The sequence below is a fragment of the Oncorhynchus mykiss genome, chromosome 23 (assembly GCF_013265735.2).
Source record: "Oncorhynchus mykiss isolate Arlee chromosome 23, USDA_OmykA_1.1, whole genome shotgun sequence".
Taxonomy (NCBI): Eukaryota; Metazoa; Chordata; class Actinopteri; order Salmoniformes; family Salmonidae; genus Oncorhynchus; species Oncorhynchus mykiss.
The window spans coordinates 27,764,474-27,788,905 of NC_048587.1; the positions used below are offsets into that span (position 1 = coordinate 27,764,474).

Below are 24,432 nucleotides of genomic sequence, written 5' to 3' on the forward strand. Positions count from 1 at the left end.
AAATAGTATTTATAGTTCCACCATCAGGTTGTCTGCCTGCCAAAGGAAGAACTTTCCTCAATGGTTTGATATCCAGTGGGCCATCACAGCAGTAGAATCCAATTAGCAAACATTCTTGGGAAAAGAAACAGCTCTCTGTGTTTTCAGACACAGAGACATGGATATTCAGAGGCAGAGCCAAAGAGCTGGGAGTGGGAATGCTCCCTCCATCCGTTTTGCTCTCTTCAAGCCCGTACTTGGTTTGCCCAAGAGACCCAGATGTAGACATTGTTGTGAGAGTGTGAGCACATAATGTGACGGAGTGCAGAGTGCTCTAGCTAGCTAATAACTTCATTCTCACTTAGATTCAGTCCTTGGCATTGTAAGGCAATTTTAGCCTCTCGTCTCCTCGTCTCTCCACTTCAGCCTCCTTGTCTCCGCTCATTTCTTTCCCAAAGTTACATCAATCATAAAGTTTGTTGTAGTAAACTTTAGTTTGGAGGCTGTTTGCTTGCCTCACTCTGATTATAATTATACTTTTTTTATTAGGCATGTGAAGGTCAAATTCGAATTATCTTTTAATATCTCTTGAAATAGAATTGAAATGTTTCTCTATATTTCCCTGTATTATGTATGCGTGTATGTGTGTGCTTGTATTATTCTGTCTGGGCCGGATAGGTATCTCTTCTAAAACTCGCTGGCCATGAATGTCCTTGGGCAAGAGCCAGTAACATTCTATTCTGTAACCTATCAGTGAGATTAACAGACAGGCCATGAATTCAGGTCGGATGGGACTGTGATTTATTTCACTGAGACACAGGAGCTGAATTTACATAATTGCCACCACCTGCATGCTAAGTCACACCAGTTGTCTGACAGGAGACGTTTCCAAGCCTTGGTGTTGTTTACAGCATTAGTGTAATTGTGTTTTTAAATATGCTCCTTACAATCAGATTGAGGCTCCGGATGCATCACAGGATGACATGTTGTGCTGCGATGCTGTCTTGGCAATTTGCAAGATGTCATCACAGGAATATGTTTTTGTAATGGACCCTCCAACAAAAAATTGTCGAGATGAATGTGTCAAAATGGATTATTGCTTGTATAGTCTAACTGGGGAAAAATGTGTGTATCAATGCATTTACCTGCAAAGGTTAAACGCAAAACCTATGAATACAAATTGTTTACAAACAAGATAGTTTGACTAGAAAAGTGGGTAAACTGTAAACACCTTAACTGCTCACAGTAAACGTAAAAAATATTTTAAAAACTGAGTAAAAATATGCTGTTAGCATCACCTACTGGAGCGACTCTCACAATACAGTGTAGTAATCTATCTCTATCTGTGTTCTCCTCAGAATATGCCAGGAAGTCATAATGAGCTCCAACAGCACAGACCTTGGCCTGTACCTGACCGTCAGCTCCCCAGGAATGGGCATTGACGACCCAGACACCAACGCTCTCCACAAGGACATCTGGCAAGAGCTAACCAGCCCCGATGACAATGACTCCATCAGTGGCCTCTTCAATTTTACAGGGTCGCACAACGAAACAGTGACCTCTCTGACCTATGACCCTCTTGGGGGTCACACAGTGTGGCAGGTGGTCCTCATTGTCTTTTTCACCGGCCTCCTGTCCCTGGTCACCATAATCGGCAACATCCTGGTGGTGGTATCCTTCAAGGTAAACCGCCAGCTCAAGACTGTCAACAACTACTTCCTGCTCAGCCTGGCCGTGGCTGACCTCATCATCGGGGTCATCTCCATGAACCTTTACACCACCTACATCATCATGGGCCAATGGGCGCTAGGCAACTGGGCCTGTGATCTGTGGCTGGCTATTGACTATGTGGCCAGTAACGCATCAGTCATGAACCTGCTGGTCATCAGCTTTGACCGCTACTTCTCCATCACCCGGCCACTCACCTACCGGGCCAAGCGGACCACACGGCGGGCTGGCTTGATGATCGGCATGGCCTGGTTCGTGTCCCTGGTCCTGTGGGCCCCAGCCATTCTATTCTGGCAGTACTTTGCGGGGGAGCGCACAGTGCCCCCTGATAAGTGCTACATCCAGTTCCTCTCAGAGCCCATCATTACATTCTGCACGGCTATTGCTGCCTTTTACTTGCCTGTCACTATTATGAGTGTGCTCTACTGGCGTATCTACAGGGAGACGCAGAACCGCGCACGGGAATTGGAGGGCCTGCAGGGCTCAGGGAGCCGAGGGAGGGGTGGAGAAAGGGCTCACTTCGTCCACCACCAGACTGGGAGCGCCAGGAGCTGCAGCAGCTATGAGCTAAGCCAAGTTTCCCAGAAGAAGAGCCCCAGCCAGGCGCTGGCCGCACGCTTCCACTGTTGGCCCATGATGTGCTCCTGGAGGCCTGGCAGCGCCCGGCCCATAGAGGGGGATGCCGACCACAGCAGCAGCGACAGCTGGAACAACAACAACGCCGGGCTGTCAGTGGACCACTCGGGCTCGTCTGAGGATGAGGAGAGAAATGGTAGAAGGATGATGCCCCAGGACCACACCATCTTCTCCATAGTGCTCAACCTGCCAGGGATGAAGGCAGCCGTCAACTCCCACCTCACCTCCTGCGAGGACCTGGACATAGCCTCAGAAGAGGACACCCTGAGAGGGGAGGAGGGCAGTCGGGGCAGCCTCTCTACCATCACCACCACCACCACTACTACCACCCCTGATGGGGCCAACACAGACACCAACAGCTACCAACAACGCTTTTCCTCCCGGATCTCCAGAGTCCAGTCCATGCCTGCCATCCAGGCCACCAGAGTGGGGCCACTCTCTGGCTCCCCTGCCACAACCACCAAATCACCCTCGATGCCAATCTCCTTCAGAGAGGCAGCTCTAGCCAAGAGATTTGCCTCCAGGGCACGGACACAGATCACCAAGCGCAAGCGCATGTCTCTGGTAAAGGAGAAGAAGGCGGCACAGACCCTCAGCGCCATTCTGTTTGCCTTCATCATCACATGGACACCCTACAACATCATGGTGCTGGTCAACACCTTCTGTAATGGCTGCATCCCCGAGGCTCTGTGGGCACTGGGATACTGGCTGTGCTACGTCAACAGTACCGTCAACCCCATGTGCTATGCCCTGTGCAACAAGACCTTCCGTACCACCTTCAAGATGATACTGCTCTGCCACTGGGACCAGCGCAAGCGGCGGCGGAAGCAACAGTTCCAGGCACGGCAGTCCGTAGTGTTCCACAGGAGAATTCCTAAAAACTCAACGTAGTGAGATATATAGACCCAGTGGGAATCGGGTGATGAAGATGATGAGTCTAGAATCTGACAGCTCAGTGGATAGACGAGGCATCCTAAAGATTCTGTCTGTGGTGTTTAACTGCACAGAGATTCACAAGGAGGCAGCCATGTTGCTGCTGTGATGGCTGATGTTCTCTGTGTAGCCACAACCTCCCAAGTGACATATTCCTCTGTTTCTTCAGGAGAGCTCCTGTGGTGAAAGGTTCCTCTAGATTGATCATTGCAGAGAAGTGCAGCTAAAAAGACTGACAGTGAAAACGAATAGAGCAAGGGCTTTAAATGCATTGGGCGGACAATTCAAAGTGCAATTGATACCTAGGGAGATTATATGATGTAACATTTCTAATGGATTTGGGGTTTTCCATTTCTTACCATTCATTTTGTGGTAGTCAGATCTGTAACGTACAGAGCAGTTTGGATTTTCAAAGTCAACTGCATCTGTACTGTAATATAGTATATAAAGCAAAGGCCAAAACATTTTGTGTCAATAGACTGCACTGTATTGATTTTGAGCTCCCTTTTGGCTAACTGAATTTGATTTATTTGTTATATATGGTTTTTTTTTTACTCTGATGTCTGTACATTGCCTTACACTTGGATATTGCTTTCTTGAGTCTTAGAAGACGAGAGGATTTAAAACAAAACAGTGTCCTATTTATGACGACCAGTTTTTCAAAGTTTTTGGTTGTTTTTGTATATACATTGGTCTATAGTTTTTCCTCTATAGATTCTGCGCCAGTCTGAAAAAAGTTTTGAATTTTGACAATTCTACGGCACTTCAATGAGCTGCTCGTGTTCTATGTGAGTTGTTGTTTACATGGTAGAGACAATAAGTGAATCAACTTATTCAATTGTTGTTTACGTTGAGAGTAATGGTATATTGCTATTTCTACCTTGATACTTAAAGATTTATTGTACACTAAATAGATCAGTCACTATGAATTGTAATGTTTTGATTTATTAGATTATATTTGAAAAGGTTTCTCCATTTCTTCTCACTGGCTGTCCGAATGTAATCCTAAAATATTGGTCTGTGGTCCCTAGATGAACACTCTCTTTCTCCTAGAGGATTTAGCAGTGCCACAGCAGCATCTGCTGGATGAATAGAATTATACACAAGTAACTTCCAGTTTACTTCCGTCAGGGAAATGCTGTTGTGGGGCCATAAATGGGAGATTGGGTGGGTCAATGTCTGTACTCTACTTGACTCCTCCGTGCGCCTCTCCTCCGTTACCTGGAAACCGAAAAATGGTAGCCATACAGTGCATCCGGAAAGTATTGAGACCCCTTCACTTTTTCCACATTTTGTTACATTACATACTTATTCTAAAACAAATTGTTTTTTTTCCCCATAATGACAAAAACAGGTTCAGACATTTTTGCAAATGTATTTTAAAAAGAGTAAATATAACATTTACATAAGTATTCAGTATCCCTTTACTCAGTACTTTGTTGAAGCACCTTTGACAGGGATTACAGCCTCGAGTCTTCTTGGGTATGACGCTACAAGCTTGGCACACCTGTATTTGGGGAGTCTCCCATTCTTCTCTGCAGATCCTCTCAAGCTCTGTTAGGTTGAATGGGGAGCGTCGCTGCACAGTGATTTTCAGGTCTTAGAGATGTTCAGAGATGCTCTGGCTAGGACATTTCAAATACATTCAGAGACTTGTCCCGAAGCCACTCCTGCGTTGTCTTGGCTGTGTGGTTAGGGTAGTTGTCCTGTTGGAAGGTGAACCGTCGCCCCAGTCTGAGGTCCTGAGCACTCTGGAGCAGGTTTTTATCAAGGATCTCGCTGTACTCTGCGCCGTTCATCTTTCTCTCGATCCTAGCTAGTCTCCCAGTCCCAGCTGCTGAGAAACCTACCCACAGGATGATGTTGTAACCACCATGATTCACCATAGGGATGTTTTCAGGTTTTCTCCAGTCGTGACACTTGGCAAAGTGTTAAATATTGGTTTCATCAGACTAGAGAATCTTGTTTCTTTAGGTGTTTTTTGGCAAACTTCAAGCGAACTGTCATGTGCCTTTTACTGAGGAGGGGCTTCCGTCTGACCACTCTACCGTAAATGCCTGATTGGTGGAGTGCTGCAGAGATCGTTGTCCCTCTGGAAGGTTCTGCCATCTCCACAGAGGAGCTCTGGAGCGCTTTGAGTGACCATCAGGTTCTTGGTCACCTCCCTGACATTGCCCTTCTCCCTGGATTGCTCAGTTTGGCCGGGCATCCAGCTTTAGGAAGAGTCTAGGTGGTTCCAAACTTCTTCCATTTAAGAATTATGTAGGTCACTGTGTTCTTGGGGACCTTCAATGACGCAGATTTTTTTGGGTACCCTTCCCCAGATATGTGCCTCCACATAATCCTGTCTCTGAGCTCTACAGACAAATTCTTCAAGCTCATTGCTTGATTTTTGCTCTGACATGCACTGTCAACTGTGGGATCTTATATAGACAGGTGTGTGCCTTTCCAAATCATGTCCAATCATTTGAATTTACCTCAGGTGGACTCCAAGTTGTAGAAACATCTCAAGGATGATCAATGGAAACAGGATGCACCTGAGCTCAATTTCGAGTCTCATAGCAAATGGTCTGAATTCTTATGTAAATCATTTGTAATACTTTTGCAAAAATGTCTAAAAACCTGTTTTTGCTTTGTCATTGTGGGGTATTGTGTGTAGATTGATGATAAAAAAAAAAGATAGAATAAGGCTGTAACTTAGAACCACCCATCCCGGATCTGGTATATTTGTCATCAGCAACGCTGAATAGCATAGCACAACATTCAAATAATACTACTAGAAAATATTCATATTCATGAAATCACAAGTGAAATATAGCGAAACACAGCTTAGCCTCATGTTAATCACCCTGTCGTCTCAGATTTTGAAATTATGCTTTACAGCGAAAGCAATACAAGCGTTTGTGTAAGTTTATCGCAAAACAATAAGTACACCTAGCATCAGGTAACTTGGTCACGAAAATCAGAAAAGCAATCAAATTAATCGTTTACCTTTGATGACCTTCAGATGTTTTCACTCACGAGTCTCCCAGTTAGACAGCAAATGTTCCTTTTGTTCCATAAAGATATTTCTTATATCCAAATACCTCTGTTAGTTTGGTGCGTTATGCCCAGGAATCCACCGGAAAGAGCGGTCACGACAACGCAGACAAAAATTCCAAATTATGTCCATAATGTACACAGAAACATGTCCAATTTTTTTATAATCATTCCTCAAGGTGTTTTTCAAATATCTATTCGATAATATATCAACCGGGACAGTTGGCTTTTCACTAAGAGTAACAATGGCCGCCTCTTTCTTTTGCGCACAAGCCCCCACTTGTCCACTTACGCAATGTGGTTGTTCACGCTCATTCTTCAAAATAAAAGCCTGAAACTATGTCTAAAGGCTGTTGACACCTTAGGGAAGCCAGAGAAAAAGGAATCTGGTTGATATCCCTTTCAATGGGCAATAGGGATGCATAGAAAGACAGGGGTTGCAAAATAAGAGTCACTTTCTGATTGGATTTTTCTCAAGCTTTCGCCTGCAATATAAGTTCTGTTATACTCACAGACAATATTTTTACAGTTTGGAAACTTTAGAGTGTTTTCTATCCCAAGCTGTCAATTATATGCATATTCTAGCATCTGGTCCTGAGAAATAGGTTGTTTACTTTGGGAACGTTATTTTTCTAAACATAAAAATAGTGCCTCCTAGCTTCAATAGTGCCCCCTAGCTTCAATAGTGCCCCCTAGCTCCAAAATGTGGAAAAAGTCAGTGTCTGAACCCTTTCCAAATTCACTATATGTAGGAGAGTTTCAATTGGTTAAGCAAACGGAGGAGTTTGCTCCTCTCCTCTGGCCAGAAATCAGATACAAAACAGATACAAAACTCAAAAGAGTCTGGATAGACTAGCTTAGACCTGCTACATATGACATATGGAGCTGAATAGTGGTGCTTTTCATTTCAGTGATTTCCAAAATTGAACATTTCTATCAATTGTACATAAAGTTATTTGGCTGTGCAAACAGTGTGATTTATGGTGATTTCTATACATGTTTTAATATCACACAGTGCTAAAATAATGTAATAGTTACATTTTAATGTATTGTTATTATGTTATGCACAGTGGTTCAGGCCTAAATGTGATGAATACTGTTTGAAATATTTTTGCTGTATAAGTGTATGTATTACACTTAGGTTTGTAAAGGGATAGTGAAAGCAAATACCATATATGTACCACAGGCATGTTGAGTATGTGATATTGAGTAGAATAACAGAATGCTACCATGTGGGGAAACACTTTCTAATAACGATCAGACAGGAACGTTATTATAAAGTGTCACCCAATGGGGTATGTAAGCCAGATAATGATGAAAGAGAAATTATTCAGTGTCTGAATTGCCAATGGATATTTCAGCTGCTTTCAACACCACGTGCTACGGTGTTATTATACTCCTGATCAAGGGAAGTGTTTATGTTTGAGATGTGAACTACCTGAAGTTAGATAAAATGACTAACAAAATATTACTTTAATTGTTTTTTGTTACATTTCAAGTATGCTAATCGTATCCATGTTATGTCAATAAACACAAATATTTTTATTGACAGAAGATGGTCTGTATCATGTTTACCGGCCAAAAAAACATTTATTTGAATGTTTATAAAATTGTATTCCTCCAGTGTCTGAGTGATATTTGAAATCACAGAATATTGAAGAAGATGACAGTGCAGTACAGTCCCGTAGGTCTAAAGTACAATTTGTACAGATGATGATCAAATTGTTTGGGAACAAGAATCTCTGTTTTAGCATATTAGAGCATTTCAGTTACCACCCCTTTTCCGTGGGCCTAAAAGCAAAGAAAGTAACAAAAGTCTAAATAAATATACACTGCTCAAAAAATAAAGGGAACACTTAAACAACACAATATAACTCCAAGTCAATCACACTTCTGTGAAATCAAACTGTCCACTTAGGAAGCAACACTGATTGACAATAAATTGCACATGCTGTTGTGCAAATGGAATAGACAACAGGTGGAAATTATAGGCAATTAGCAAGACACCCCCAATAAAGGAGTGGTTCTGCAGGTGGTGACCACAGACCACTTCTCAGTTCCTATGCTTCCTGGCTGATGTTTTGGTCACTTTTGAATACGGGCGGTGCTTTCACTCTAGTGGTAGCATTAGACGGCGTCTACAACCCACCCAAGTGGCTCAAGTAGTGCAGCTCATCCAGGATGACACATCAATGCGAGCTGTGGCATGAAGGTTTGCTGTGTCTGTCAGCGTAGTGTCCAGAGCATGGAGGCGCTACCAGGAGACAGGCCAGTACATCAGGAGACGTGGAGGAGGCCGTAGGAGGGCAACAACCCAGCAGCAGGACCGCTACCTCCGCATTTGTGCAAGGAGGAGCAGGAGGAGCACTGCCAGAGCCCTGCAAAATGACCTCCAGCAGGCCACAAATGTGCATGTGTCTGCTCAAACGGTCAGAAACAGACTCCATGAGGGTGGTATGAGTGCCCGACGTCCACAGGTGGAGGTTGTGCTTACAGCCCAACACCGTGCAGGACGTTTGGCATTTGCCAGAGAACACCAAGATTGGTAAATTCGCCCCTGGCGCCCTCTGCTCTTCACAGATGAAAGCAGGTTCAAACTGAGCACGTGACAGAGTCTGGAGACGCCGTGGAGAACATCCTGCTGCCTGCAACATCCTCCAGCATGACCGGTTTGGCGGTGGGTCAGTCATGGTGTGGGGTGGCATTTCTTTGGGGGGCCGCACAGCCCTCCATGTGCTCGCCAGAGGTAGCCTGACTGCCATTAGGTACCGCGATGAGATCCTCAGACCCCTTGTGAGACCATATGCTGGTGCGGTTGGCCCTGGGTTCCTCCTAATGCAAGACAATGCTAGACCTCATGTGGCTGGAGTGTGTCAGCAGTTCCTGCAAGAGGAAGGCATTGATGCTATGGACTGTCCCGCCCGTTCCCCAGACCTGAATCCAATTGACCACATCTGGGACATCATGTCTCGCTCCATCCACCAGCCACGTTGCACCACAGACTGTCCAGGAGTTGGCGGATGCTTTAGTCCAGGTCTGGGAGGAGATCCCTCAGGAGACCATCCGCCACCTCATCAGGAGCATGCCCAGGCGTTGTAGGGAGGTCATACAGGCACGTGGAGGCCACACACACTACTGAGCCTCATTTGGACTTGTTTTAAGGACATTACATCAAAGTTGGATCAGCCTGTAGTGTGGTTTTCCACTTTAATTTTGAGTGTGACTCCAAATCCAGACCTCCATGGGTTGATACATTTGATTTCCATTGATAATTTTGTGTGATTTTGTTGTCAGCACATTCAACTATGTAAAGAAAAAAATATTTATTAAGAATATTTCATTCATTCAGATCTAGGATGTGTTATTTTAGTGTTCCCTTTATTTTTTTGAGCAGTGTATATACAGTGCCTTGCGAAAGTATTCGGCCCACTTGAACTTTGCGACCTTTTGCCACATTTCAGGCTTCAAACATAAAGATATAAAACTGTATTTTTTTGTGAAGAATCAACAACAAGTGGGACACAATCATGAAGTGGAACAACATTTATTGGATATTTCAAACTTTTTTAACAAATCAAAAACTGAAAAATTGGGCGTGCAAAATTATTCATCCCCTTTACTTTCAGTGCAGCAAACTCTCTCCAGAAGTTCAGTGAGGATCTCTGAATGATCCAATGTTGACCTAAATGACTAATGATGATAAATACAATCCACCTGTGTGTAATCAAGTCTCCGTATAAATGCACCTGCACTGTGATAGTCTCAGAGGTCCGTTAAAAGCGCAGAGAGCATCATGAAGAACAAGGAACACACCAGGCAGGTCCGAGATACTGTTGTGAAGAAGTTTAAAGCCGGATTTGGATACAAAAAGATTTCACAAGCTTTAAACATCCCAAGGAGCACTGTGCAAGCGATAATATTGAAATGGAAGGAGTATCAGACCACTGCAAATCTACCAAGACCTGGCCGTCCCTCTAAACTTTCAGCTCATACAAGGAGAAGACTGATCAGAGATGCAGCCAAGAGGCCCATGATCACTCTGGATGAACTGCAGAGATCTACAGCTGAGGTGGGAGACTCTGTCCATAGGACAACAATCAGTCGTATATTGCACAAATCTGGCCTTTATGGAAGAGTGGCAAGAAGAAAGCCATTTCTTAAAGATATCCATAAAAAGTGTCGTTTAAAGTTTGCCACAAGCCACCTGGGAGACACACCAAACATGTGGAAAAAGGTGCTCTGGTCAGATGAAACCAAAATGGAACTTTTTGGCAACAATGCAAAACGTTATGTTTGGCGTAAAAGCAACACAGCTGAACACACCATCCCCACTGTCAAACATGGTGGTGGCAGCATCATGGTTTGGGCCTGCTTTTCTTCAGCAGGGACAGGGAAGATGGTTAAAATTGATGGGAAGATGGATGGAGCCAAATACAGGACCATTCTGGAAGAAAACCTGATGGAGTCTGCAAAAGACCTGAGACTGGGACGGAGATTTGTCTTCCAACAAGACAATGATCCAAAACATAAAGCAAAATCTACAATGGAATGGTTCAAAAATAAACATATCCAGGTGTTAGAATGGCCAAGTCAAAGTCCAGACCTGAATCCAATCGAGAATCTGTGGAAAGAACTGAAAACTGCTGTTCACAAATGCTCTCCATCCAACCTCACTGAGCTCGAGCTGTTTTGCAAGGAGGAATGGGAAAAAATTTCAGTCTCTCGATGTGCAAAACTGATAGAGACATACCCCAAGCGACTTACAGCTGTAATCGCAGCAAAAGGTGGCGCTACAAAGTATTAACTTAAGGGGGCTGAATAATTTTGCACGTCCAATTTTTCAGTTTTTGATTTGTTAAAAAAGTTTGAAATATCCAATAAATGTCGTTCCACTTCATGATTGTGTCCCACTTGTTGTTGATTCTTCACAAAAAAATACAGTTTTATTTTTATTTGTATCTCCGGTAATGAATATACTATTCTCTGTCTTAACTTTTATTGTTTATTTACATATTACACGGAACCCAAACCAGCTGCGTGCGTGCGCCATCGTGCACTATCGTGTATACATTTATTTTGCCCCCCCACACCAAACGCGATCACGACACGCAGGTTAAAATATCAAAACAAACTCTGAACCAATGACATTCATATGGGGACAGGTCGAAAAGCATTAAACATGTATGGCAATTTAGCTAGTTAGCTTGCACCTGCTAGCTAACATTAATTTGTCCTATTTAGCTAGCTTGCTGTTGCGAGCTAATTCGTCCTGGGATATAAACATTGAGTTGTTATTTAACCTGAAATGAACAAGGACCTCTACTCCGACAATTAATCCACACATAAAATTGCCAACCGAATCGTTTCTACTCATCTCTCTTCCTTCCAGGCTTTTTCATCATTTAATTTATATGGTGATCGCATCTAAACTTTCATTGTTTTACCATGACTACAAGCAAAACATTTCGTCTTTCATTCGCCCACGTGGGTATAAGGACTTGCAGCGTGATCTGCGTCAGAAATAGACATTAGTTATATTTTATCCCTTGGCGTTGCAGACCCTCGTTGGCACGCGCGAGCAGTGTGGGTGCAATAATTGAATAACAAGGATTTCTAAATGTATTTTGCGACGCTCGCGTGTCCGGTCTGGTCTGCATGTTAGGGTACCTGAGGAGCGATTTGGAATATTTTTGACTTGTTTGGAAGAAGTTTATTTGTAATTTATGGGATTCATTTGTATGCATTTTGAACGAGGGGAAACAGGTGGATTACTGAGTTAAGCGCGCCAACACAACTTACTTTTTTGGATATAAAGAAGGACTTCATCGTACAAACCGACCATTTATGATGTAGCTGGGACTCTTTGGATTGCAAACAGAGGAAGATCTTCAAAGGTAAGTGATTTATTTTATCGCTATTTCTGACTTTCGTGATGCATCTGCTTGGTTGGAAAATGTTTTTAATGCTTTTGTATGCGGGGCACTGTCCTCAGATAATCGCATGGTATGCTTTCACCATAAAGCCTTTTTGAAATCTGACAAAGCGGATGGATTAACAAGAAGTTAAGCTTTTAACCAATGTATAACACTTGTATTTTCATGAATGTTTCATCATGTATTTGTATTTTTGAATTTTGCGCTCTGCAATTTCACCGGATGTTGTCGAGGCCGAGATCTAGCGGTACGCCTTTCCCTTTAATTGCAATTTATTTGCTCACCCCTGACAGTGTCTTTACACAGCTTAGTGTAAGGCATTTACCTTCTATCAGTATATATACACACAGTATCAGTAAAACGTTTGGATACACCTAATTCATACAAGGATTTTTCTTTATTTTTACTATTTTCCACATTGTAGAATAATAATGAAGACATCAAAACATATGGAAACATGTATTAACCCAAAAAGTTTTAAATCTAAATATATCTGAGATTTTTTATTCTTCAAAGCACCCACCCTTTGCCTTGATGACAGCTTTGCACACACTTGGCATTCTCTCTGGTAGACAGACATGTTCTTGCTTGGGCCAGCTCTCTTTTTGATGGGAGGCATTAAACCATTCTCCTTGTATGACTGGTGGAGGAGAGTCAGGTGCATTCTACTTATGCTCAAAGACAAATTCCAGAGACAAATATTTTAGCATTATTATACAATAGATAGCCGTAATCACCGTCAGACACACCTGGATAACTTGATGGGTCATGTAATCTGGCAAAGTTGAGTCTTTTGTTTAGACATGTAGCTAACTGGCAATTTTTTTAACCATAATCCCAATCCATAGAGTACTAGCAATTCAAACCGATTTTCATAGCTAGCTAAAGTTAACCAAATAGGTTCAATGTTAGCTCGTTAGCTAGCTAAAATTACCGTCAGACACACCTGGATAACTTGATGGGTCATGTAATCTGGCGAAGTGGAGTCTTTTGTTTAGACATGTAGCTAACTGGCAATTTCTTTAACCATAATCCCAATCCATAGAGTACTAGCAATACAAAACGATTTTCATAGCTAGCTAAAGTTAACCAAATAGGTTAAATGTTAGCTCGTTAGCTTGCTAAAATTAGAATATAACTAATTTGAGCCAGAGAGAGCCAGCATGAAAGTAGTCCATCACAACTTTTCCCCCACTGACCTTTGTCAATAGCGCCTGATAAATTCCCGGCAGGAAGGTTATTGAGAGCAGTAGCAACATAATTGCAGTTCTCCATGGCTTACGCTATATCTTTCGGGAAAAAAACTGCATTAGAAAGGATTATCAACCCATAACAAGCAGCTCATTTTATAGACATGGCAGACCAATCCGAAACTAATCTCTCGGCATGTCCAGCCACCAAAAAAAATAGCATTTTCTCAGCCAATCACGGGTAGGGGAAAGGTTCCTGTCTTTCTCTGCGGCTAAACCAACGAGGCTCATAATTGAACAACTTTATTCGTATTTACAGATGGCATACAAGTTTGTTGTTAAGGCACATGAAAGCTCAAATGTTTAAGAATGCATTTCTGCCAAAATAACGCATTTAGATTAAAAATACATGTTCAAACGCCTCTCCTGTGAAGTCGTGACTTGCGACATATGCCTAGTTTTTTGAAACGAGTCACATATTTCCTACTCAAATCACTACAAAATCTTTCTTTAATGGCTACTGTGTAACTGAGCTTTTGGGTATCTACCACTTAAATCCTCCACATTCCTCCATGTTCATCAAAAAAAAATAAGCTTATACAAACTTAATTGCATCTTTTTATTAAATTAATTACATTTTACAATCCTTAATTACAATTATGCATTCAGCTTTGACTTAACTATCTTCAGATCTTATTTTTTGTTGTAGACACATTTCTCCACCACGTAACCTTTTAGAAAATAAAGACATATTAAGCCATTACCAATCAGACAACACAAAACAATGATGATAAAAATGTTTGATCTTATCAACAATGGCCTCCAGTCTTAGGTTGAGGGCCTCCGTTGCAACAAGTCAAAAGAGGTGAGGGTAAGCATACTAATTTGAAAATATTGCACATTTGCATACAAACACATAAAGTACTTATTAGCTAGTATGACAAAAACAGAGGTACATAGCTCATTTCAATGGGGCTAGCAAAAAGGTATGTATTATGTTTAGCATCTCTTTTACAACGGCTAAGACCGTTTTGGCAAGAACTCATTTGGATATAGTAAAAGGTTAAACAATGACATAAAGGAAAGTCACCTTACAGATGGTGTCAGCATAAGGGATATGAAAGACAGAACGACAAAGGATGTAAGGTGATTACATTCAGGATTGTGAAACAGTATCTAGATAACAACAACCAACTACTTCCTTTGTCTTCTTCTGTGGTCACAAGCACAGGAAGTGCAGCCACAAGTTGCAGAACTCTACTGATCCCTACTGAAAAGCGGGTGTAGTCTACCTGTAGTGTTTTGTCTACTTATTCATGATACACTGAGGGTACAAAACATTGTGTGTTCAACCTGCTCTTTCCATGATATAGGCTGACCAGGCGAAAGCTAGGTTCCCTCATTAATGTCACTTGTTAAATCCACTTCAATCAGTGTAGATGAAGGGGAGGAGACAGGTTAAAGAAATATGTTTAAGCCTTGAGACAATTGAGACATGGATTGTGTATGTGTGCCATTCAGAGGGTGAATGGACAAGACAAAATATGTAAGTGCCTTTGAACAGGGTATGGTAGTTTCCCATGTGTATCAACAATAGTCCACCATCCAAAGGACATACAGCCAAATTGACACAACCTTGGGAAGCATTGGAATCAATATGGACCAGCATCCTTTTGGAAACAACTCCCAGGTAGTAAGTGTCAAATGTCATCCCCTGTTCCTATCATTTGACTTGTACATTAATGTCTCCCACGATGAAATCGGGGATGGGACTGTGGATCGGTCTCCATCCTTTTGTTTGACCGTTTGTTCGTTCGTTAGTCACTCGCGATATCTCAGACAGCAGTAGCACAATTTTGACGAAACTTGGGTAAATGATGCATCTTGCAATAGAGATCCGGCATTTACTAAATTAAAATGAAACCTCTTGGGCAGGGAAAAAGGGGGGTTGGTAACCCAGAGCACACTCGAAGGGTCACATACCTGACGAGGTGCTGGTGAGGGTGTTGTGGGTATATTCAACCAAGGGTAGCTGAGCGCTCCAGGAGAAAGGGTTAGCAGAAGTCATACAGCGTAGGGCAGTCTCCATCTCTTGGTTGGCCCGTTCGGTCTGGCCATTGGTCTGGGGGTGATATCTAGAAGAAAGACTGACATTGATTCCATAGAGCTGAACAGAAGGATCTCCATACCTGGAAGGTATACTTGGGTCCTCGGTCGGAAACGTTGTCAGTGGGGATGTCATGCAGACAAAACACATGGGATACTAACAGGTCCGCAGTTTCCCTGGGGGACGGGAGCTTGGAGAGGGGAATGAAGTGAGCCATTTTGGTAAACCTGTCAATAATGGGGAGGATGACAGAGTTACCGTTAGATGGGGGAGGCCAGTGATGAAGTCCAGAGCTATGTGTGACCAGGAGTGACTGGGTATGGGAAGAGGGCTGGGCAGACCAGAAGTGGGTTTACTGGAAGTTTTGTTCCGGGCACAAGCGAGACAGGCTGAGACAAACTCCCGGACATCTCTCTACATGGTGGGCCAGGAAGGCGAGTGCCTGGTTCATACCAGAGTGACAGATGAGATGGGTAGAATGGCCCCACTGAAGAACATCAGAGCGAACACAATCTGGAACAAACAGAGCATTACTAGGACCTTTACCGAGGTCAGGCTGGTTCTGCTGAGCCTGGCGGATACGGGACTCGATCTGCCAGGTGACGCTTAAGCAGGTAAGAGCTTATGAGAAAAAAATGCACATGGGTGGACCTTCTGATCCGAGTCGGAACGTTGAGACAGAACAGCACCTACCCCAGTGTCAGCGGCATCTCCACGATGAACTGGAGTTCTGGGTCGGGCTGAGTAAGGACCGGAGCGGAGGTGAAGCGACACTTGAGTTCCAGGAATACTGCCTCTGCCTCAGGAGTCCAGTGGAACGGAGTAGAGGTGGAGGTGAGAGTGGTGAGAGGTGCTGTCAGACGGCTGTAGTTACGGTTGAAAATTCTATAAAAATTTGCAAACCCCAGGAAATGCTGTAGCTGCTTCAGGTTGGAGGGTGCAGGCCACTCTGTGACTGCCATGACCTTGGCAGGGTCCATACATAACTGTCACTAGGAAATAATATAACCCAAGAAAGACACTGTGGCAGCATGGGACTCACATTTTTCAGGTTTAACAAAAAGCGTATTCTCCAACAGCCGTTTAAGGACTTGGCTAACGTGTTGCTGGTGAGCCTCAGGGTCCTTGGAAAAAAATTAGGATGTCATCTAAATAGACAAAAAGAAAGCATCCAATCGCATCCCCATGCACATCATTGACTAGGTTCTGGAAAACAGCAGAAAGCATGACTAAATATGCAAAGTGACCAAGTTGGGTGTTGAATGCAGTCTTCCACTTGTCCCCCTCTCTTTTGAGGACACGGTGGTGGGCATTCCGGAGGTCGAGTTTGGCAAACACCGTGGCACCATGGAGGGAGGGAAAAGCAGAGCTGGGGTACTTGTTCTTTACAGTGATATTACTCAGCCCACGGTAGTCTAGGCATGGCTTCAGTGACCCATAATTATTCTTCACAAAGAAAAACCCACCAACCACCGGGGAGGAAGATGGCTTGATAAGTCCTGCAGCCAGAGAATCTTTGGACTTGGGACTGGTTGTGAGCTCTGGGCGAAGGTTCGGCCCTGTAGGTCAGACAGGCTCTGTGAAAACTCCTTGATGTGCTCCAGAAGGGTTTTCAGAGCTTGGTTAAGTTTTTTTTTTTTTTTTTATTTTATTTCACCTTTATTTAACCAGGTAGGCTAGTTGAGAACAAGTTCTCATTTGCAACTGCGACCTGGCCAAGATAAAGCATAGCAGTATGAGCAGACAACACAGAGTTACACATGGAGTAAACAATTAACAAGTCAATAACACAGTAGAAAACAAAGGGGGAGTCTATATACAATGTGTGCAAAAGGCATGAGGTAGGCGAATAATTACAATTTTGCAGATTAACACTGGAGTGATAAATGATCAGATGGTCGTGTACAGGTAGAGATATTGGTGTGCAAAAGAGCAGAAAAAAATAAATAAATAAAAACAGTATGGGTATGAGGTAGGTGAAAATGGGTGGGCTATTTACCAATAGACTATGTACAGCTGCAGCGATCGGTTAGCTGCTCAGATAGCTGATGTTTGAAGTTGGTGAGGGAGATAAAAGTCTCCAACTTCAGCGATTTTTGCAATTCGTTCCAGTCACAGGCAGCAGAGTACTGGAACGAAAGGCGGCCAAATGAGGTGTTGGCTTTAGGGATGATCAGTGAGATACACCTGCTGGAGCGCGTGCTACGGATGGGTGTTGCCATCGTGACCAGTGAGCTGAGATAAGGCGGAGCTTTACCTAGCATGGACTTGTAGATGACCTGGAGCCAGTGGGTCTGGCGACGAATATGTAGCGAGGGCCAGCCGACTAGAGCATACAAGTCGCAGTGGTGGGTGGTATAAGGTGCTTTAGTGACAAAACGGATGGCACTGTGATAGACTGCATCCAGTTTGCTGAGTAGAGTGTTGGAAGCCATTTTGTAGATGACATCGCCGAAGTCGAGGATTGGTAGGAGGCGCCCTTGCTCGAGCAGGGCGCCTTGGCTGGCGAGGGTTTGGTAGAGAGTATTTAAGTCTGCTGGGTTCATCTCTTTGGCCAGATCGTACTTTTATGCGGAGTGGAACAGGGGAGCCCAAGAGCAGACTCAGGTGGGGAGACTAGGATGAAGAAACCAAGGTATTTATTGAAAACACGTGGGAAGATGGAGTGCAGGCCAGGGGAAGCTGGGGCTGTTAACAGGAACCCAGGTGTGGAGGCTGAGGCTAGAGGGGTTGGGACAGGATAAGCAGGTCATGAGGGGAATCCAAGGGAGTAGTAGAGTGGGGAATCCAGGACAGAGTAGCAGGATGATGAGACGTGGGACTGGAGACAGGGACCAGAGTCAGAGAGGGCAGAACTGTAGGGGAGAGGAAAACAGCATCAGGCAAGGGAAAACAGGCACGACTGGATCTAAACAGGAACAAACGGCTAGAAACATAGACTGACTGAGCAGAGATTACGATCTGGCAGCGTGGAAGTGGCAGGGCTGAGTATTTGTTAGAGGTCTTGATAATGGAACAGGTTGCAGCTTGTATCTGCTCTGACTCCAGCACACCTGTCTCTGCTCACGTACACACACACACAGAGAGAGAGCGTGAGAGGGAGAGAGTACTGGGGGAGTGGCAGCAGGTCAAGGAGACACAGGATGAGCAGTAGAGGGGTGTTGCAGGAGCAGATGTGACATAGTCACCTCATAAAAGTACTTGGGAGTATGGCAAGACTGTACACTGTGATTCTCTCAGCAAATATCAAAGCTGCAGACTAAAGTTAAATCTAGACTTGGTTTCCTCTATCATAATCACTCCTCTTTCACTCCAGCTGCCAAACTAACCCTGATTCAGATGACCATCCTACCCATGCTAGATTACGGAGACATGGAGGACATGTGCTCTCCAGCGGCTAGATGTTCTTTACCATTAGGCCATCAGATTTGCCACCAATGCTCGTGGCTGGGTCTTCCAGCATGACAACGACCCGAAACACACAGCCAGGTCAACTAAGGAGTGGCTCCGTAAGAAGCATCTCAAGGTCCTGGAGTGGCCTAGCCAGTCTCCAGACCTGAACCCATTAGAAAATCTTTGGAGGGAGCTGAAAGTCTGTATTGCACAGCGACAGCCCCGAAACCTGAAGGATCTGGAGATGGTCTGTATGGAGGAGTGGGCCAAAATCCCTGCTGCAGGGAGTGCAAACCTGGTTAAGAACTACAGGAAATGAGGATAAAATGAGGATAAAAACTATTTTATACATCTTTTAAGAATGCTCTAAATAACAAAATGTTGAAAAAGTCACTGGGTCTGAATTCTTTCCGAATGCACTGTACGTAGCATTTCTGGTTGTTTTTTGCCCTTTTTAATACAGTGCATAGAAAAAGTCTGCGCACCCCTAGCACAGTCTTCAAAATGTGTTATCTTGAAATGTTATCTAAAAAGGGATACAACCTACAGTGCATTCAGTAATTATTCACACCCCTTGACTTAATCCACATTTGATTGTATTACAGCCTAAATTCAAATTGATTTAATAGATGTTTTTCTCTCACCCATCTACACATTTTTTCCCCCTCAAATTTATTGAAAACGAAATACAGAAATAACTCATTTACGTAAGTATTCACACTCCCGAGTCAATACATGTTAGGATTACCTTTAGCAGCAATTATAGCTGTGAGACTCTCTGGGTAAGTCTCTACGAGCTTTGCACACCTGGATTGTACAATATTTGCAAAATTCTTCAACCTCTGTCAAGTTGGTTGCTGATTATTGACAGCCTAACCAGCCATTTTCAAGTCTTGCCACAGATTGTCAAGCCAATATTAGTCAAAACTGTAACCAGACCACTCAGGAACATTCAGTGTCATCTTGGTAAGCAACTCCAGAGTATATTTGGCCTTATGGATCACCTTATTGACCTGCTGAAAGGTGAATTTGTCTCCCAGTGTCTGCTGGAAAGTAAACTGAAACAGGTTTTCCTCTAGAATTGCTTACCTCTATTCCGTTTCTTTTTATCCCCAAAAACTCCCTAGTCCTTGCCAATGACAAGCATACCCATAACATGATGCAGCCACAACTCAGTGGTGTGTTGTGTTGGCTTTAGCCCAAACAAAAAACGTTGTATTCAAGAAAAAATGTTAATTGCTTGCGACATTTTCTTGCAGTTTTACTTTTGTGCGATATTGCAAAAAGGATGCATGTTTTGGAATAGTTGTATTCTGTACATGTTTGTCATTTAGGTTAGTATTTCGGAGTAACTACAATGTTGTTGATCCATCTTCAGTTTTCTCCTATCACAGTCATTTAACTCGGTAACTGTTTTAAAGTCATCCTTGGCCTCATGGTGAAATCCCTGAGCGGTTTCCTTCCTCTCTGGCAACTGAGTTAGTAAGGATGCCTTTATCTTTGTAGTGACTGGATGTTTTGATACACCATCCAACGTGTAATTGATAACTTCAGCATGCTCAAAGGGATATTCAATGTCTGCTTTTTTTATTTTACCCATCTGGCAATAGGTGCCCTTCTTTGTGAGGAATTGGAGAACCTCCCTGGTCTTTGTGTTTGAAATTCACTGCACGACTGCACGTAATTGTACATGTGGTGCACAAAAGTGTGGTAGTCATTCAAAAATAATGTTAAACTATTATTGAGCCGCTTGCAACTTCTGTGAATTGTTAAGCACATTTGTACTCCTGAACTTATTTAGACTTGCCGTAACAAATGTGTTGAATACTTAATGACTCAAGACATTTCAGCTTTTCATTTTTAATTAATTTGTAAACATTTAGAAAAACATATTTCCACTTTGACAATATGGGGTATTGTGAGTAGGCCAGTGATAAAAACATCATTTTTAAATGGTGTGTGAATATCTTCTGAAGGCACAATATGTTGCCCTAAACGTTGTCCAAGGTTAGTAGAATCTTAATCAAAATTACACACAGCTGTAATGGCTGCCAAAGGTGCTTCCATCAAGTATTAACTCTGAGGTGTGAAGACACGGAATCAATACATCCTCATTTAGTATTTTTTTGTCATTTGGAACGATTTCTATAATTTTCTTTCACTTTGATTCAGAATCAGAACATGTGATGATGAACATCACTTCTTCATGTTACCAAGGAAAAGGAAAAGCCCAGTGGAGATCACAAACACTTGATTGTGTTCCACTCAATGCTGGAGAGAAACCGCTAAGGCAAGGACTTTCTTTCTCTTCTCTCCTCTGTGTGTAGCGGGACTTCTACTATATTTTGAAGGTATGTATATCTAGTATATTATTAATGTAAACTGTGTTGTAGATTTTCATGTTGGCCCATTGTGATAATTGTGGCGTACAGCAGGTCAGCCACCAGGGGGAGACTCGTCGAGGCCTGGTGACAGACGGTATATACATCACGAGGCAATGGCTCTATCTGCTGGACGTGCCAGGTCTCGACGGGTGCTCCAGGCCAGGACTAATTGCGGCTGATTAGGAGTTGGTGAGTTATCAAGGGCTGATTGCTCACCAGCTGCGCAAGGCCCATAAAACTGCCAGAAGGGCAGCACACAGGGACACAGTGGGGGAAGAAAGGACTCCCATATAGTTGGGGACGGTTACAGAGGTAACAGGAGTGAGTGCAGTTTTGATCCCGACAGGATACAGCAAGACCTGGAGCCCAGAAGACGGTACCCCAGAGAGGGTCTCATGGGGAGACCTATCCTTTTCTTTTTGATTTATTATTTAAATTAACACCCTTGAAACCAAGCTAATTCTACTCTGTCCGTGTTTAATCTGTGTAAACGTCTTGACAAAACCCCTCTGGTCTGCCACATGATGTATACAGATAAACAGTAGCCTACTGCAGACAGTTGCTTGGTGATGTTTACTGGGCAAGTATTTTATTGGTTTGACTATACTGTATGCGTAGTATACAGTAGACCTAATGTAGTTTTGGTTTATTACTATGTAGAAAACAATTAATATTCATGATAAGAAAAGTGAAACTTAAAGTAATTACACTGCTCAAAAAAATAAAGGGAACACTAAAATAACACATCCTAGATCTGAATGAATGAAATTCTTATTGAATACATTTTTCATTACATAGTTGAATGTGCTGACAACAAAATCACACAAAATCACACGCTTTCAAAATCACACGCTTTCATCTGTGAAGAGCACAGGGCACCAGAGGCGAATTTGCCAATCTTGGTGTCCTCTGGCAAATGCCAAACATCCTGCACGGTGTTGGGCTGTAAGCACAACTCCGACCTGTGGACGTCGGGCCCTCATACCACCCTCATGGAGTCTGTTTCTGACCGTTTGAGCAGACACAGGCACATGTGTGGCCTGCTGGAGTTCATTTTGCAGGGCTCTGGCAGTGCTCCTCCTTGCACAAAGGCGGAGGTAGCGGTCCTGCTGCTGGGTTGTTGCCCTCCTACGGCCTCCTCCACGTCTCCTGATGTACTGGCCTGTCTCCTGGTAGCGCCTCCATGCTCTGGACACTACGCTGACAGACACTGCAAATCTTCTTGCCACAGCTCGCATTGATGTGCCATCCTGGATGAGCTGCACTACCTGAGCCACGTGTGTGGGTTGTAGACTCCGTCTCATGCTACCACTAGAGTGAAAGCACCGCCAGCATTCAAAAGTGACCAAAACATCAGCCAGGAAGCATAGGAACTAAGAAGTGGTCTGTGGTCCCCACCTGCAGAACCACTCCTTTATTGGGGGTGTCTTGCTAATTGCCTATAATTTCCACCTGTTGTCTATTCCATTTGCACAACAGCATGTGAACTTTATTGTCAATCAGTGTTGCTTCCTAAGTGGACAGTTTGATTTCACAGAAGTGTGATTGACTTGGAGTTACATTGTGTTGTTTAAGTGTTCCCTTTATTTTTTTGAGCAGTGTATTTTCATGATCAAAAGTGATAATTCTCAGGTAATTGAATATGCATTTTACATCTGAGTGCAATGCTAACCATTGATAGTTGTATCATAGTGGACATTTTCTGGCGAAGCGATCTTCATCAATGATCTTCCAATGAGCCACACCCAAAGTTCAATTAGTTATCATTGTTTGAATGAACTAGATGTATTGATAACAGTGAACCTAGTGTGTCTAACAAGAGTCAACAGTGTCTAACAAGAGTCAACAGAATGCCCGTGTATAAATATCTTGCAGGTGTAAACGGTAACTACTTAGATAAAACACAAGTGATATGTTTCCTCCCAGTTCAACCTACTGTACTGAAGATGGCACTGTGGTATGTGTTAGTTCAGGATCAAAGTAATATCAAGCTCACTGGGTTTGTACTAGAGCAAAGACAGGCAGGCTGGAATAAACACCACAGCTATTAATAGATATGCAGGCTGTGGAAATTGAATTATGTGAATCATATTGTCACTCAGACTATAGGCATGACACAAACAACTGCTGACATATTTGTTACAGTACAGGGAATACGCAAGAGAATAAAACGTGAGAATGAACAAGGCAGGGTTAATAACCACAATGGATATTTGAAATGTTTATGATGCACAAAGCAGAGAGCTATTATTATATTGTATTATTTTTCCAGACGATGGATTAATGATAATGGCAATAGCAGACACTTTGAAAGCATACATTATGGTCCGACTACATTATGTGACTGAAAGTGAAAGGGAGTTTGAACAGGAATTTTCCATTGCGGTTTGTTTAGTGTCTTAGCTATCCCATCTGGTTAGTGGGACTATCATTTGTTTTTCAAAAGCACAATGACCCAAAACACACCTCCAGGCTGTGTAAGGGCTATTTCACCAAGAAGGAGAGTGATGGAGTCCTGCATCAGATGACCTGGCCTCCACATTCACCCTACCTCAACCCAATTGAGATGGTTTGGGATGAGTTGGACTGCAGAGTGAAGGAAAAGTAGCCAACAAGTGCTCAGTATATGTGGGAACTCCTTCAAGACTGTTGGAAAAGCATTTGATATGAAGCTGGTAGAGAGAATGCCAAGACTGTGCAAAGCTGTCATCAAGGCAAATGGTTGCTGGAATGAGTAGGCGTGTCCAAACTTTTGACTGTCACTGTACATAAACACATTGTCACAAACAGACAAATAGCATGCACACAAACTCACATAGAAATACAGAATGTCCCTGAAATGTATGCACACACACCAATATAGTATCATATAAACAGGCACAAATTGACACACGCTTTCATTCAAGACACACACACACAGGCTCCATTGAAAACAAAATGCATCTCATCTGATTGTAAAGATGTTTAAATATAAACTGAATGAATGGCTACTGAATGAATGGCCACTCTCTCTATTGTTCATTTCAACTGTCCAGCTTGTACCCTCCTGCAGACAGAATGCAGACTATACAGTCCGCAGAGACCTAGGTGCTTTTCCTGACAGAGATCTT

General features: G+C 43.1%; 1 protein-coding gene across 1 annotated transcript; it reads left to right on the forward strand.

The window, feature by feature from the left end:
- Positions 1-1,344: 1,344 nt before the first annotated feature.
- On the forward strand, positions 1,345-4,587 carry LOC110502523 (muscarinic acetylcholine receptor M3-like). Its single transcript, XM_021580597.2, has one exon. The coding sequence runs from the start codon at positions 1,357-1,359 to the stop codon at positions 3,232-3,234; it is 1,878 nt and encodes a 625-aa protein (XP_021436272.2). The 5' UTR covers positions 1,345-1,356; the 3' UTR covers positions 3,235-4,587.
- Positions 4,588-24,432: the final 19,845 nt, after the last annotated feature.

Bases quoted from the DNA above. Each gene is read 5' to 3' on its own strand.
- LOC110502523 (XM_021580597.2), top strand. From the start codon at position 1,357: ATGAGCTCCAACAGCACAGACCTTGGCCTGTACCTGACCGTCAGCTCC.